At 43.4% G+C, this 17,779-nt stretch overlaps 1 protein-coding gene across 2 annotated transcripts in view; it reads right to left on the bottom strand.

Annotated features, from left to right (window-relative positions):
* SCN8A (sodium voltage-gated channel alpha subunit 8) overlaps positions 1 to 17,779 on the bottom strand; it is a 114,107-nt gene that overhangs the window by 77,548 nt on the left and 18,780 nt on the right. Inside the window, exon 2 of one of the 2 annotated variants that reach the window (XM_073319060.1) lies at positions 10,779 to 11,108. In XM_073319060.1, coding sequence (XP_073175161.1) covers positions 10,779 to 11,054 — 276 coding nt within the window. In that variant the 5' untranslated portion in view covers positions 11,055 to 11,108. Of the gene's footprint in view, positions 1 to 10,778; positions 11,109 to 17,779 lie in introns of those variants that run through there. The other variant, XM_073319058.1, reaches the window with a different exon arrangement.

Below are 17,779 nucleotides of genomic sequence, written 5' to 3'. Positions count from 1 at the left end.
TCCAGGGCAGATTGGAAGGCCCTGGAGGTTTTTCGCCTTCCTCTGTAGCATGGGGCACGGGTCACTTGCTGGAGGATTCTCTGCTCCTTGAGGTCTTCAAACTACAATTTGAGGACTTCAATAGCACAGATATAGGTGTGAGGTCTTTTTTAGGAGTGGTGGGTGAAATTCTGTGGCCTGCGTTGTGCAGGAGGTCAGACTAGATGATCATAATGGTCCCTTCTGACCTAAATATCTATGAATCTATGAATCCAGGCCTCAGCTTTCTCAACTCCCCACCTATACCTTATCCGGCAAGCCACACTGTTTCAGCCAGGGCTCTTGCTCCTACGGGCTTTGGAACCCAGCAGGACTAATTTGGAATCAACTCAGCACTTTACCTAAACTCCCTTTGCAACTTCCATTTTGGAGGACCTGAAAGCTCTGAATCTAAACCATACACATTCCATACTTGCTTTGCTCTCCATCCTAAAGAAACAGCAAGTGCCAGCTTGTACTCCCACGAGATTCTCGCGGATAAGGCAGATGACGTTACCATCACTCGGCCGGGGTATAACGAGGATCCCAGCCAAGCAGGTTTTTAAGCTTCCTCTTCCGTACACTCACACACAGACTCTATTGCCAATTCCAGGTCTCCCACTTTCCAACAGTGGGAAGGGCCCATCATGTGGCAACAGTCACCTGAGTTCCAAAATACAGGCCTTCACTACTTGAGCTTAGGGAAATCTCCTTTTGTTAATAACTGTAGCAGGTTCTGGTCTTCCTACTTGCCCTCCCTACCACACACATGCTCCTCTAACTCTTGCTGGGTAACCATGTAACTCAGTAACCATGTAACTCGATTCCCTCACCCCCCCCCATCAATAACGTCCCAACACAATGGAGTAATTTGGGTGTAAATGTACATTTTCTTTTCAACAGGATTGATCCAGCAAGGGTTGATTTGTGTCTGCTAACCTGGGGTGGTTATTTTTAGTAGGAGGCAAGTGAGTTTCTTAGTTTAGTTTTTACGCTTGTATTTCTTTTGTGAATCCCTCAACTACAAAACTTGGATTGAAAAATGGAAAAAAGCCACAAAGGTGGTGGGGAGGGGCAGTATCATGGGGTTCACTACTCACCGCTGGCACACCTCTTTGTGGCTCACCTGAGAATTAGCTCACCACTGCTCTGGCACCCCCTCCTTCAGTCACTTGTCCTGTTGTTTGTCTCTCTCTCTTTCCGGACTCAGGGTGCTCCCTCTTCATGTCTTGGCCCTCCAGCCATGTCGCTATAGTTGTCCCCTTCCAGGATATCGAAATCCCATTGGATGACTGCCCCCTGCTCTAGGTTCCAGCCCAGGGACCCTACAACCAGTAGCCAAGATCTGCTCTGTCTCAACCCTTGCTGCTACATCCCTGGGCTGCTTCCTACTTTGCCTCTACAAGGCTCCTTCTTTATCCTTCTGTGGGTACGCCTTTCCCTCAAGGCCAGGCTCCAGGTGCTGGGTTTTCTCCTTTCTCTCTCTAAACCCAGAGAATAACTGCAAGGCTTCTCACTACCACCACCCCTTACCACCACCTGCTTTTCTTTGTGCCTCCCCCAGCCGGCTTCATCAGCCCTGACCCTCCTCCAGGTGCCGACTATCATAGAATTAATTGGCCCTTTGAATCTAGACAGGCCTTATGAGGGGCAGACATCCCAGCACAGGCAATTTCTATTTTTGATCATAAATAAACAAACAAACCCTATTCTCACACACAAAATGGGACCATTTTCAAAAACGAAAAACCTCAAATTTTTGAGTTTCTAGTTTTTTAAAAGAATTTTCCCACACCTCCTTTAATATAACCTTTCCAGCTTGATGCAGGGGGTGGAGAAAATGACACAAAGGACCAAACCAACAGATATCAAATGCAGTATTGGCAAGGGAGATCATGATGACTACTGGCAGGGCCCTGGACTGGGAGCTTAGAGATCTTGGTTCTATTCCTACCTGGGCAATGACCTTCTCTGTAACCTTGGAGAAATCACATCCCCTCTTTTTCCCTTCCATTTGTCTATTCAGATTGGAAACTCTCTGAGCCAGGGACTCTGCTTTATTGTGTGCCTGCATAGTGTCCAGCACAATGGGATCTCCAGGTACACCAATGATACAAATAATAATAATAAATCAATCAATAATAATAAACCCTGGTCACTGGGAAGTCTACATTTATTATTCCAGGTGCCCTACTGTAATTTACTAACTCTAACAGGGTGCCTGGTGAGCTCTTAGGTAAGTCTCCAGATGGTGCAGTGAGTAGGGTGAAGGAAAGAAAAGCCAAAGTGTTTGGTAATTTAAAAACTAGTCTGAATTTTTTTTTTTAATAGTGCTGACTACTTAGAACTTATCAATTTCAAAATGGCTGCATGTACTTAAAGTGGTTTCTGGTTCAGTTCCAAAAACATCTTTAGGACCTTTTAAGCCATATTGCTCATTGCCTCAAGATCTGCAGAGGTGAAGCTCAGAGACAAGAGTCATGTGGAGAAAGGCATTTTGCACAGAGGTACCTTATAGAAAAATTGACTGCTCAAAAATCTCAGCTGTTCATTTTTTGAGGTTTAAAAGGAACCATCCATTTTAATTATTTAATGTTAGGGATAGAAATTATATTACATGGGGGAAAACTGGACATTTCTGATGTAAAAGGAATGGTACCATAGGAACAAGTTTAATTAGAAAACATTAATTGTTTTAAAATAACTTTAGTGATTTGCAGTACAGCCCATGATAGGTGTTATATTACAGTGCACAGATAAGATTAATAAGATGGTAAAAAATAATTCCAGTTACATGCAGGTTTAAATTACTTTAGGCTTATGCAGGTTTTAAACAAAGCACTCCTAGGATGGACTACAAAAGCAAGACAAGCGCAGGCGGATAGGATTTAGGGGAGGAAGAAAGGTTTAATGAAGAGTGTGGAGAACTCATGGAACTGCATTCCCACAGGTAAAAATAGAGCGGTTGACATTAATGTCAAGTTTTACCAAGAGTGAGTGATAAGGGCTGCCCTGCTAGTGGCAATGCCTGTGTATGTATTTCTACCACATCTGTATTAAAAAAAGTCTATCTAGAAATGTGCACTAAGAGGAATTTTGACACCCCACAGGCTGGGGAATGATACAGTAAGTGAAAAGAAAATACAAGAGTCTTTTGAGGCTTTTGACACAGTTCCACATGGCATTCTCATAAGCAAATGAGGGGAATATGGTCCAGATGAAGTTACTATGAGATGAGTGCATAACTGGTTGAAAGACCATACTCAGGCAGTCGTTATCAATGGCTCACTATCAGCTTGGGAGGATGCATCTAGGGAGATTCAGCAAGGGTCTGTCCTAAGTCTGGTACTACTCAACATTTTCATTAACAACCTGGATAATGGAGTGGAGAATACACTTATAAAATCTGCACATGACATCACCCTGGGAGATTTAGGTTAGATATTAGGAAAAACTTTCTAACTCTAAGGATAGTTAAGCACTAGAATAGGCTTCCAAGGGAGGCTGTGGAATCCCTACCACTGGAGGATTTTAAGAACAGGCTAGACAAACAACTGTCAGGGATGGTCTAGGTTTACTTGGTCCTGCCTCTTGAAGTCCCTTCCAGCCCTACATTTCTACAAAAGTTGTTTTTAAGCCTTTTTTGGCTCTGAATGATGTGGTTCCTATATACATCAGACAGCTCATTTTCCAGGCACAGCATTTGTCCCTTTCTTCCTCAGTAAGGGTTAAGGACAAATCTTCTGCCACATTTTGTGCTTCTTCTAATCTTATTTAGAGCACAGGGTTGGGGATATTTGGGGCGGGGGCGGAGCTGAGGAGAGGGGGAGGATCTCGTGAAATGTTTAAAATTATTTTGCCTTTCAAAGAAATGCTTCTCTAGAGAGATTTTAACAAAATAAAAGCAACATTGAGTAACAGCAGCCCAGGAGACCTGGGTTCAATTCCTGGTTCTGCCACAGACGCCTTGTGTAACCCTGCATAAGGTACTTCATCTGTCTGGAACTCAATTCCCACATCTGTAGAACAAGGATGACAACCCGTCCTTTGTCCCACCTGCCGTCTTGTCTGTTGACATTAACAAGGTGGCACTGTCTCTTATCATGTGTGTGTAGTGTGCCCAGCACTAGGAAGCTCTGATCTCAGCTGGGAGCTTCTAGGTGCTACTGCAATAGTAGGAATATAATTGTTATATGAACAATAATGTCTCATGAACAGCTATATAAAAGGCAAACATTGCAGATATGACCTCGTCTCCCATTAGCCCCGTTCCCAAAGCAAGCTGGGAAGAAGCGATCAGCCTAGGTTAACTGGGCACCAGTCTCCCACCCTCTGCTGTGATTATGAGAAGATAGTGACGACTGGTCCAGGACCTGGATTCTGCTTCCCAAATTAAAGTGGGTCAGACAGAGAGACCCTGGGGAAACACATTAAACACAACAGCCCTGGGAAGGGATGTTTCTTTGGAAACTCAAGAGACCAGCTCAAACCTTATGCTTCATACATCTCCCCATCTGAATGTTTCACTGCATCCCCCACAAGGCATGGAGAGCCCAGCAGCAGCACCGCGAGTCTTTTCTGCCATCACCAGCATGGAGATCATAGGAGGAGGGTCCTTGAAGCACATGCTGCAAGTGGACAGGCCTCCCTGACTCATCTCACATATCCCTTCACTACCTCCCAGTTTCATACACTCACTCATGGTGACATTTTGGGCAGGACAGCTTCATTCCAACAGGGCATGTGACTTGATGCAGATGCAAATCACTTTAGTGGCCCATGCACATTAGTGAGATCCTCAGGTGCACACCTGCAAGTCACAGGTGACCTTAGCCAATACACTAGGTTTTGCCACCCAACTCTCATGGGCTGGGCTTCACAGTTGCTAAGCACCCATAACTCCTGCTGATATCAATCTATATAGATTCATATATGGTCCCCCCATCCTGATAGTACCAAAGTATTTATAAATAGAAAGGACATTACCAGGGTCTGTATTTCTTTTCTTTATTCCCAGCCAGTGGCCTACAGGGTCCACAGCCCCTTAGAGCCAAGCCATGATCATCATGCTCAGTTATAAAAAAACACCCATGGGACGTGCGAATACAGTGAACAACATGGCCTCCAAAAGAGCCATCATCTGATAAGAACTCTCCAGCCAAACTTGATGGGCAGATTGCATAAATAAAACACAACCAACCATTAATTCAAGTGACAGCTAAATGCCTCCAAATTTTGCATTGGAGAAGGGGCATGTGAGAGGGGCAAATAATTAAAAAAAAAGACCCACAGACTTATTCCCTGTTAACAGGATACGTTTTCCAGAATCTGAACTCACTTCCATTATCCCATTATTCACTGAGAGGTCTTAGACCTGGGCTCACCTCAGACTCTGAGGTTTTGCAACTTAGGCCCCATTTCAGCAAGATACTTCAGCACATGCTTAACATTAACCCTCTGAGTAGACATATCGACTTGAAAAGGGCCAAGACTTCACCCACTGACTTCAGTGGGACTGCTCGGTTCACAGGCTGTCTTCCTCCGGGCCCCAGGGGTTCAACCCGCCACTCTGCCTCAGGCCCCGCCCCCACCCAACCCATTTTCCCAAGCCTCCACCCCCACCCCGCCTCTTTCTGTCCCCGCTCCACCCCCACCTCATCTCTTCCCGCAGAAGCTGATCATGGCAGGCAGTAGGCTCTGGGAGGGAGGGTGAGGAGTTGATTGGCGGGGCCACCGGTGGGTGGTGCTGGGAGGCAGGGGGGTAGACTGGCTGCCAGTGGGTGCTAAGCACCCAATAGTTTTTTTTCTGTGGGTGCTCCAGCCCTGAAGCACCCATGGAGTTGGTGCCTATGACTCAGTTACTTAGGCATGTACTGAAGTCCCTTGCTGAACTGGGACCTTGAAAAGCAACTGTGAGTTCACAAAATCTCACCCCTCATATAATTTTAAGCCATGTTTTCCCACACACCCTCCCCAGGGTGGCATTTTTCTAGCTTAAAGGGAAGTCCGAGCTATATATTAGGTACGGCTACCCAGAGAAGCTCAGAAGTCACAAAGTGGGCCTATCCATAGCAGGTAGACCATTTTTTCTTTTACAATCTTTCTGTCTCCCTTCTTTGATTCTCTGCCTCCTTCCTGCAGTGCTTCTGGGTATGTTCCATGTTGCCCACATTCTGCTAAAGGTAATATCCACCTTGTCTCTCTAATATCCTGGGACCAACATGACTACAATGACACTGCATACACGATACATACTGTCATGTGGGGAAGCTTTCAGTTTCTCCTCATTCATTTCAGCTGTTGACATCATTTGATATACAGGCCGTGTCTGGGGTCTCAAGAGCATGGATGGGAAAGGGTATTTTCAAGACAGTTTTAGGTAAGGAATATTTCCCCTCTTGTGTCTAAAATCCAGTGGAGGATGGAGAAGAAAGGGCACCAGGGACAATGCAACTTAATGACCTGGTGCTTCCTCTCATGGTAAAGATAACCATGTGCATTATTATTATTATAGCATCTCTCTTCCAAGGATCTTCAAACTCTTCATAAAAAGAGTAATTACTTCTCACTCCCATCCCTGTGGGTGGGAGTGATAAAGTTGGCCAAGCAACGGGAAAACGCATTTGCAAATTCTGATTCTGATTTGCAAATTCTAGACTGTTCTCAATGGTAGCAGATGACAGAACGAGGAGTAATGGTCTCAAGTTGCAGTGGGGGAGGTTTAGATTGGATATTAGGAAAAACTTTTTCACTAAGAGGGTGGTGAAACACTGGAATGCGTTACCTAGGGAGGTGGTAGAATCTCCTTCCTTAGAGGTTTTTAAGGTCAGGCTTGACAAAGCCCTGGCTGGGATGATTTAACTGGGAATTGGTCCTGCTTCGAGCAGGGGGTTGGACTAGATGACCTTCAGGGGTCCCTTCCAACCCTGATATTCTATGATTCTATGATTCACCATTCAGATTGATCATATTACTGCCCTTTTTAAACTTAAAAAGAAAAGGAGTACTTGTGGCACCTTAGAGACTAACCAATTTATTTGAGCATACAGTATGCATCCGATGAAGTGAGCTGTAGCTTATGAAAGCTTATGCTCAAATAAATTGGTTAGTCTCTAAGGTGCCACAAGTACTCCTTTTCTTTTTGCGAATACAGACTAACACGGCTGTTACTCTGAAACCTTTTTAAACTTGTTTTCTCTTAAAATTAGTTTGTGTTCATCCCTTTGACTGTTTGGAAATATGATGTTACCTGCCTGAATCCCTGTATGCACACATGAACAAAAGTATAAAACATCCAGTCAGAAAATGGAAACTTCATATTCCTCCAGTGACCAATCACACACAACTCAAAGTTCTCAGTTCATGGAGAGTCCCAGAAACTGCAATTTGTTCAGATAAAATCTTCACTGGTTTGTGCATGAATGGGAAAAAGGGACTAATTGGTCCAATAAATTGTGCTTATGAGTAAATAATTCACCCAGTTCTAGTAAGAATCATCATCCCCATTTTACAATGGAAAAACTGGGGCACAGAAAGGTGAAGTGATTTGGCCACGGAATGCTACTCACAGATCTAGAAACAGAACCTAGGAGTTCTGACTCCCAGTGCCTCGCCTATAACTATTAGCCAACTGGATAATGAGAAGTTAAGATTCTCAGTTTAATGCTGACAGTAATCAAGATTACCACTAGCTACAGCTGTTCCTAACACAAGGGAAAAGCAATCATCCACTGTGGCGCCTATGTATGCTGTGTACCTAGCATTAAAAGAAAAAATCCATGTTCTAAAACTGTTTGGCAAATGCTGGAGAGTGGGGGGAATGTAATCTGGGCAAACTTCCCACCGTTCAAACAGATCTGCAATTTCTGATGATTGAGAGGGCTTTTCTTTTAAATGAACTTAAAAAAACTTTCTGTGGGAAGCTCTAGAGTCTTTGGCTATATGAAGAAATGATACACGTCTAAATCTTAACATGCTGAAGTGGATGCAAACGAAAAGAGCCAAAAAATAGGCTGTCCTAGTATTTATGGGAAGAGAGAAAGGTTCTTCGTACAGAGCAATAAGCATGAGGTCAGCTGGGCTGTAAAAGCTTGTCATTGATATCTAGAACCTTCCCCTCCAACATCTGCAGCTGTTCCCATTGCAAAAAGAGTTTACATTCTCTGCATGGCATGTATGCTGAGTTTGCAGAAACTCTGTATGTGGCTATGCACAGAAATCCCAGCTTCTTTTTGGGGATATGACAGAGCATCTCCAGATTTATTTCCAGACAAAATGTTATTTCAAAGCTGCCTTTTCAGATAAAAAATTAACATTTCCCACCTTAAAAGATTATTAAAAACATGTTTTCTTTGTGGTGCTCATCTGCGATTCCTTCCTCTGGGGAAGTACTGGGACAGCTTGCAAGGTTTTTCCCAAAGCTCTGAAGGGTGGAAGTCCACATCACACTTTCACTCACTACTCCACAATTCCAGTGCATCCCTTTCCAACCTCTATCTCACTTGAAGACCTAGAATCAATTCTCTGTTGGCCTGCGCCTTGTGCAGTCATTCACTCCAGTGAAAAACTGGTACAAAATGCTCCCATTGTTCAGGTTTTTAATAGCATTTTTACCCACTTTGCCCAGATCAAATTACTGCACTAGGCCCAGGGAATAATGAACGGAGCCCCTAAGATGTATGCTTCCACATTTCCAAACTTTCCACACTGAAACTATTTGACAGAAGCTCCACCACTTGGGAGGAAAACCTGGATTATGTATTTTAAGGATTCTTCCCACACAACAGGATGAGGTTATAGCGCTGTGTATTTGGAATATAAAAATCCAATCAGCTGGAAATATTTCCCAAGGATTATGTACGTTCGTACTTACCTGCCAGAGCAGAACCCTCAGGAAGATTTTGTAAGGGCTGCATCAACACTTGCAAACTTCGTGCCTGGCTCTCAGCATCACTGCAGCTACATTGGTGCTAACACCAATGCAAGCACTAGTGTGGAGAGGACCTAGATATTCCCAGTACCATATTCTGCTCTGCACTAGTGCTTGCATTGTTATTAGCAACTGAGGCACAGAAGCAAGCATTAAACTTGCTGTTGTAGATGCAAGACAAATTATGAGGCGTATCAAATTTTTAAGGGCCAAATCCAATTGACCATACACATGTGAGTAGTGTGCTTATGCTCACAGGACCACTCACATGAGACAGGTAAGAAAGACCTGACACTAAGACAAAAGCTATAAAATATGTATTAAGTAGCCCATAATAAGTTATTGATTTTACATGGCAGTTAACTGATCACCTCAAACTCGTGTAAAATCACTGACCAATATTTATCTCGAGCAGTTGCGATATAAACAGTCAAATTTCCATCTTCCCAGGTGAAACCAGAATCCCAGGCTGCATCTTTCCAGTAGATTTCCCAGTTTATCCAAACTCTGACCTCCATGTAAGAAAGTCACAGAAATCAGAGATAGAAAAGATGGTTGGTATTATGTTATCTAGTCCCCCATGCAAGCCAATGGCAATGCTCCCCTTCATTAAACAGGATTGTTCACTGCTGCAGGGATGCTGGAATAATTGATGTAGTGGGAGTGCTGAGAGCCACTGAACCGAACTGTAAACCCTGCATATGATGGAAACCACATCAAGCCAGGGGGGTATGGCAGCCCTCCCAGCACCAGCACCTCTGCACTGCTGTACAGTTACTAAAACGACTTCCCTTTGGAGACTGTTCCATTTCCTAGCTGAGTCCACCATCAGGAAGCCCCTCCTGATTTATAACCCTCATTTTTCCCATTCCTACTTTCATCCCTATGACTCCTTTTTTTTTTTTTTTTTTAAATCAACCTAAAGAATTCCTCTTCTTCTGGGGTGTCACAATTCTGCCCCACCATTCCATTCAGATCAGAGGTTGACTGTATCCCATACAAATAACTAAACCTATCCCCAAGAGAAAAAGTCTCTTCTACCACCATTTGCAGACCCCTCTTTAATCGAGACAACACAGCTTTCTGCATGAATTCTACTGTCCTGTGTTAGGGTAGCAGCTGCCATTGGATTTACTGCAATAACAACTCACATTGCTTTGAAATCTGTAAGGTGCCAACATCATCCCAAGTGTGAGTTTTCAGAGCCACCTGAGAAGCAGACCACTCACCAAATATTATATACATAGATTTTAAAGGGCAGAAAGAACCATTAGGACCAGCTAGTCTGACTTCCTGCATAACACAGGCCACAGAGTTTCATCTATTAATTCGTGCATCAAGTTTATGTCATGTAACTGATCTAAAGCATATCTTTTAGAGAAGACATTAATCTTGATTTAAAGACTTAAAGTGATGGAAAGTCCACCAGATCCCTAGATAATTTGTTCCAATGGTTAATTATCCTCACTGTTAAAAAGCTGCACTTTATTTCTAGCCTGAATTCAACTAGCTTCATTGAATCTCATTCTGTTTTGTCAGCTAGATTAAAGAGTCCTCTGTCAGAAACCTTCCCATGTACGTACTTACAGACTGTGATCAAGTCACCTCTTAACCTTCTCTTTGATAAGATGGATAACTGTTCTGAAGCGTCATGAAGGACAAAAGCAATGTTGGTTAAACACAAGGACAAAACAGTAAGTTTAAAAAACCACAAGCCTGGCACAAAGATTCCATTCCCCCTCACCCACATTACCAAGGTGGATTCTATCACCCAAACCTGCAATTCCCTAAGAAAAAAGTGATTTTAGTAACATCTCTCCTGCAGACTCACTTTCTGGGTCAAATAATAAGGGTCAAAGTCCTCCAGTGGTACAGCAACCAGGCCTTTCGGGATGTCCCCATAGATGAAAGGCAAATTTTTCCCTGCCTCCAGGTCGCTGTTAGGTTTTGGTTTGCTGTCGTCATCGTCATCCCGATGGCTGCTGTCTTGCTTTGGACGCTTCTTCTTCTTTTCCTCTGCAATACGCTTCTCAATGTTAGCCAGAGATTCTGGGGTGAAAGGTTTAAAACTATCAGGGCCTGGTGGTGCGAGCAGCTGCGCTGCCATCTTTTCATCCTGCAGCAGCTTCTTTAGTTATGTTGCACCCAGGACAGGTCAACTCTGCATGGGATAAAACAGCACAGACAAAACAAATAGTAAGTCACTGCACGAGAGATGGACAAGTACATTTCATGGGGAACCAATGATGATTCATTTTGGCCTTGATCCTAAAAGCCTTTGCACAGCAGGATGTACAAGGCTGATGCACTCCGATGCAAGTGAAAGCCACGAGTAGGAGCAAATCAGGGCAGGCACTCTGTCTCAGTCTGCTGCATGTCAGACCCCTCATTCACAAGTGCACGGGGCAGAAAATGGTGGTGGGAAACTGGACAGGTCTAAAGATGGATGGGTTTAAGTATGTTTCTCATCATGCTAACAAAGTTCTTAGCTATGTGCACCCTTCTATATCTTCACTCATGAGTCTAAGCAGGAGTAAATTGGGGCCAGCTTTTCAAAAGCTCAGCTTGTTGGGCGCACGTTGGGTGCTCAGCTCTTTTGAAAGCCTGGCCCTCAGACCCTATTTGATACCACTGAAATTAATGAAAAGTTTCCCTATTGATTTCAGCGGGCATTGGATTAGGCCCCTAGGGAGTACTCAGCAATGCTCATTAACGCAGGATTGAGTTCTCCTACACTCCTCAACATGCTCATTACTTATTATGTATTTATTTGTGCAACACTCCACACCTCTGCTGTGCAAGATCAAATCTTATAAACCCTTTAATTACACACTCAATTAATGGGCTTTGGGGGCAAATATTGTCATTTATGCCTCCAAAATTTTTTCATTTTTAAAAAAGGACTTTACAAAATATAATCGTAATTTTAAAAAAAACATGCAGCTGTTTAGACAAAAACATCCCCACTGCACCATTTTCAGCCCAAACATTGCAGTTTTGTGCCAGTGCATGAGAACAAGAAAAGTGAAGCAGATTAAGTACAGAAGCACAACTGACTAAGGCCCCCGAACCCTCAAGCTGCTACGGTGGGGAGCAAACCCTTTGCACCCACACAGAGCCCCAGCAGACCTGCTCATAGCAGCTTGTAGGATCAGGGTCTAACCAAGTTGCCATGTGCAAAGCTGAATGAGTTGTGGAAAAAACAAAAATCAGCACCACTGTTTTTTTTTTTCTTTTAAAAAAATGTGTTTAGGATGACTATTAAATTTAATTTGTGAAATAACTACAAAAATATACCACAAGGGCATTGGTGAAGTTTGTCAGATGGATTTGCTTTGAGATACAATCCTGTATTCAGTAAGTTTTGCACTGTCCCCACAAAGAGAGTGTTTATAAGGTATTAAGTGAACTCAAGTTTAAAAGCAGACAAATAAAAGGGGGTAGCTAGAAAATCATTTTGTCTGGATCCAATACTCCTAGAAAACCCCTGAAGTTTTACACCTTTTGCCAGTCCTTTGTTTGAGATTGAGCAATAAGAATGTGTTGCAATTCTGAGATAAGGGGAGGATGTCACTGATTCCAGCTTTTCACACTTGGGAAGAGGAGAGCAGAGGAATTCTAGAAACCTTGCACTGATGCAACAGCACTGCAGCATTGCAGGCTGGACTACAACAGAACATAGACACTGCTTGGTGCTTAAGGGAGGAAACCTGAATATTGAAGGGGCATAGAGTTTCAAGAGGAAAGACAAAATTGTCACTGGATGTCAGACACAGATTTACATATGAAAGTCATGCACACTATTGGTTTGTACATTTAAAGACTACGGATTGCCCAGGAAAAGACAGAGATCTCATTACCCAGAGACAAGCACACAGAGTTTTTTTTACAGTAGATATTTAATGCCAGGGACCTCTGAATAAAGAATGACTTTCATGTTCCTTGAAATCAATGATTGCTCTAGGGCCGAATCATTATGATTCAGCTATTCCAGCATGAAGTCAGTCACAGACAGCCTGCGCAGTCCTCGGCTTTGAAGATGTACCTGGAATAACTTCATCCTGGCAAGATTCCCTCAAATCCAATGAGGTCATCAAGATGGTGGAACGTACTTATTCATAAAGGGCAGGCTGGAGCATTTTGTGTCCAGCCCTGAGCAAGGTCCACTCTCACAATGTCCCTTCAGGGGTTTCTACCAGGGAAAGTGAGTGTCGTAGGAGTGGGAGATGCAGGGGGGTGGAGAAGGAAGGAAATGGTATACTCAGATAAAGCCCTTTTCAGGGTGGATCATAATCCTGGCTGGTGAGACATGGCTCCAGGTAGTCCTCACCCCTCCCTGTGAGGAGCATATGCCACACGGTCCATGTGCTCCCTCAGCAGCTGAATGCAGGTAGCTAGGCCAGGAGGGGAGGGGAAATCCTTAACCCCACACCCTCTTCTCACACAGGCTACTCTGCACAGCCATGCAATGTTGAGTTAAATAATAAGAGTATCAGTTTCCTACTTTGATAGTGTTGTCACTTACAGAAACAAGCCAACCTAGAATGTGTACAACCAATTATGGGTTCACTGATCATGGAGATTTTACCAAGTAGTTAAAGCTGGAGGTAACAATTTCCTGAGTAAATTACAACATCTGATTCTCTGGCAGCTCCTGCTTTTTACCTCAGGATATAATAGTATTTGTATGGCTGAAGTTGCCAGCTCGTGTGTTATTTGGTGTACACCTTAAAGCTCCAGCTTCTGAAGTCCTGTGGTTAAATGAGAATCTCAGTTTTCATCTAAAAAAAGTTAGTTTCTAGCTCTCTGGTCGTGAAAAAAGCTTGCAAATATAAAATGTGAAGGCTCAAAAAACAGAAGGCAAATAAAGAACCCCGTATGTATTAATTCTGAAAATCTCACAAAGGCAAGCCAATCTCATGCTTCTAATATGCTTGAGGCTGGAAAAATCAAGTCAAGTGAAAACTGAGAGGCCAGATATGAGCCTTCATATGTTCTTAAAACCTCTGTTACCATCCCAAACCCACCCTGCCTCCCACCATACTCAGCAACACCAGCTTTTGACTCCCTCCTCGCAAACGTAATGGGAACAAAAACTAACTTGGCTGCCTTACTTAATGCAATTGTTTTCTTTTGCGCAATGGGCTTTATGCATGGACCTACAACGATATTATCTGGGGTGTTTGTGTGTACCTACTAATTACCTCGACTGGGGGCACTCAGAAATAGAATGTGTGTCATATAATCTATACAACCAATAGCTAATGGAGATTCTTGTTTAGTTCACTTGGCAGGAGCCTATGTTCTGGAGCAGAGGGCGAGGGTCGGGCTTAATCAGGTCTATCCTTGTCATCGCTGTGAAATTCAATGTAGCAAAGCAGCATAGCAACAAGCATGAATTTGGGCCCATGTATTGGTTACAGTATCTGCGCAGGATCTTTCTTCTGACTACATATGTAGCACCATCTTTAAAACAACAACAAAAACTCTTTCTTGCTCATTTATTTGGTGTGTATAGAATCACACCAATTTCCACAATATAAATTATGTGTTATGAATTGCACAAAGCCTGAGTTTTGTTCATCCCGCAGCAAGGCTATTTTCAAGATCTTTGAAGCTGCACTCAAGACAAAAGCAACGCATGCAAATAAATTCTTCAATTTCTTTTCACTTCCACATAGAACAAGAGGGATCTACTGGGTCTATCCATTAGAAACCTGGAGGAATTGGGAGACTAGAAATCAAATTCTTAATGATGCTGAAGTAATTAGTATATTACAATGGAAATCATTAGGGGACTAAGTAGCTCATGCTACTGTAACAGCAGAGAAACAGACTTCACCTAAGTGCTTTAAACTAGAGCGAGGCAAGTTTGAAAACTTTGGTTCAGATTCAGAAATTGACACAAACTTCAGATTCAATTATTATTTGTATTCTAGAAATGCCTACAGCCACAACACAATGGGCTAGGCCCTGCACAAAGAGAGATAGTCCCTTTCCCCAAAGCTCTTACAATCTAAGACAAGATTCAATGTTCTGGTTCAACCCACCACAGAATTAGGCTGTGATCTCTAACTTTGGGCTCAGCTATACACACTTTTTGTACTGCTATATTGGTTTAGCAACAGACATAGTTTAAGTGGTCTGACCCACATATAAAATTGTGTCCATGCTAAGGGCTATACCAAGTTAACTACATTGGTATAAACCCCGACTCCTAACAAATACTTAGATGGGTATAATAATGTGTGTAGACCAGGCCTTAGATACTTATATGGCTCCAGGATCCTAGCACCTCACAATCTTTAATGAATTTACCCCCACAACATCCCTGTAAGGCAGGGCAGTTCTAGTATCCCACTTGTACATATGGGAAACTAAGGCACAGAGGGTAGGTATATCTACACAGCAGCTGGGGGGTGTTTCTCAGTGTGAATAAACAGACTCACACTAGCTCTGCCCGAGTGCAGTACAAATAGTGTGGCCAGCAGCTCTGTGCACATGTTCTTCCCTTTTATATATATAGAAAGTAGGGGTCTGTTTCCTTTATATATTTGGGGAACAGAACCCATATATCCTGAGCCTCAGTTCAGTACTTTAACCACAAAGCCTTCCTTTATTTATTTATATATACAGACCATCAGCCCAGGAGCCTGTTTACCCAAGTACATTTAGATGGTATAGTGAAAAGTACGCCGCTAAAAGATCAGACAGAAAGATGGACAGGTGCTGCCTAAGTAGCAACTGTGCCCTCTTCTACCAGGCTGCCACATTAGTGCATCTCCCCATCTGTTCTGCAAGGACCACCACTAGAGATAAAGAGAGTGGAAGGTCTACAGGACTTGCTCATTGCCTAACCCCCTCCTCCCAAAGGGATTTGATTGTGCTAGGAACATTTCTATTTTGGCAACAACTCAGCCACCCACAATTTTCACACAGGCCACTGATATCTATGAGATAGCAAGGCCTCTCAGGCACTGTCTGCCTGGCCTAAATCCAAACCAATTTCATTACAAACTCCCTGGATCCTTCCATCTTTGCCACTGGGCTTGCTTGTAGTCTATAATTCCCTTCCCCAGCAGAGGATACATACTTTGCCATCAGCTAGATACTCATGCTTAAAATGTCTCTTGTGCTTTTTGTAGGAGATGGGGCACTGAGATAGGTGTCCAGCATGGGTCATTCCATTCCGCCTCCTTAAGTTCCCCTACCTACAATGGTAGCTGGACCTGCACCTCCTGGCGACTGTTAAGAGAAGGACAGTGGGCAAAGTGAATGCACATTACCCAGTCCAAATCTAATAATCGGCCAGTGCTGCAAAGCCACTGCTCTATCCTCCCACAACGCAGCTCTACTGAGATACCTGGGACAGCTTGGCAGGTGGTCTGCTGCAACTGGAGCTTATCATGGGAAGTGCGCTCATCTCATTGTTACCATGATTTGTCGTTGGTACCATCTGTGTGTTGCATTCACTTCATCTGTCATATTATACTTGAAATGCAAGCTATTTGGGGCAGGTGGTTATGTATATGTACAGCACCTAGCCCAGTGGGGGCCCCTCAGCACTATCACAACACAAATAAATAATGCATCACTTACAATCTGGCCTAGGATCATGACTTTCTATGGGTTTTGATGAAAAGCATCTTCATAATTAAATGCAACTTACAAATATAGAGAGTTATCCCTTGTAAAATGAGCCTATGCAGGTCCAAAATCCCCTGCAGTAGGATGTTTAAGTGCATTTCAGTAAGGCAGAGCATTACCAGCTGCATCATGCCTCTCCAACCCACCTTTGACTGCATCCTCCTCTACCTGGATATGTAAACAGAGATCTCATTTGACTCTAAAACCACCTCCCCATGAGGAAGTTAATTGAACGTATCTCCCAACCCCATCTCAGTTTTCAGCTGCAGGTCCAAAATCTGAAGATTAAATATTCTGCCTCATGTTATTTCAGAGACCACCACACTCAGGGCCAATGTTCCCTCTAATTTTTGACCGGCCGTGTGCACAAAAAATTTCTTCTGTGCAAATTTTTGTACTTCTGTGCAAATTTTTTGTGCGCACGGTGTTTCGCCGTGTGCATGGGGTTTAGGATCTGTGTGTGCGCACGCACATGCACACAGCTTACAGGGAACAGTGCTCAGGGCCTGACTCTCCATTGCCCTGCCCCTCAGGCAGTCATCCGCACCAGTGCAAGTTGGGTATAAAATGCTACCACTTTAATTTGGTACTGTTTTGCACTCACCTTGCACTGCTGTGTCTGCACAAGGTGCAGGGTGATGAAAAATCAGGCATCTATCTTTAAAAAAAAAAAAAAAGAGAGAGAGAGATTTGTGAGAGTCCTCTGGAATGGAGCCGACAGAGGAGAGCAGCACAGAGTTGTATCAAATCATAAAAGTCAAAAGTATCAGGTCTTCCAGTTATCTTCCTGCCAGCACAGGTTTGGTTCCCATGGTACCAACTTGTCCAAGACTACTTTCAAGCAGTGGTGTTCCCATTGTTTCCCAAGAATTTTCCTCCAGACTAATAGATCTAATTAACAGGGATATTTTTCCTGGACATTCAACCTACCATTTTCCTTTTCTTAATTTCACTCCATTACGCTTAGTGACAACCCTCTTTGCAACATGTTACACAATTCCCCTCCCCTACACCATGCAAGTATTTGTACACTCCCTGTACATCCTCCAGCTCTTTAGTCATACTGTGTCTAGATAGGTACGTAGCTTCCCAATCACCTTAGCATTTGAGCCCTTCCCAGATAGGCCAGATCTTCAAGGGTAAATCATCATAGCTCCATTGATTTCAACAGTTATTTCCTGTGAA

Source organism: Lepidochelys kempii, chromosome 20, assembly GCF_965140265.1.
Source record: "Lepidochelys kempii isolate rLepKem1 chromosome 20, rLepKem1.hap2, whole genome shotgun sequence".
NCBI classification, from domain to species: domain Eukaryota; kingdom Metazoa; phylum Chordata; order Testudines; family Cheloniidae; genus Lepidochelys; species Lepidochelys kempii.
The sequence above is the reverse complement of the archived record's forward strand: the minus strand, read 5'-3'. Positions and strand labels throughout refer to the sequence as shown.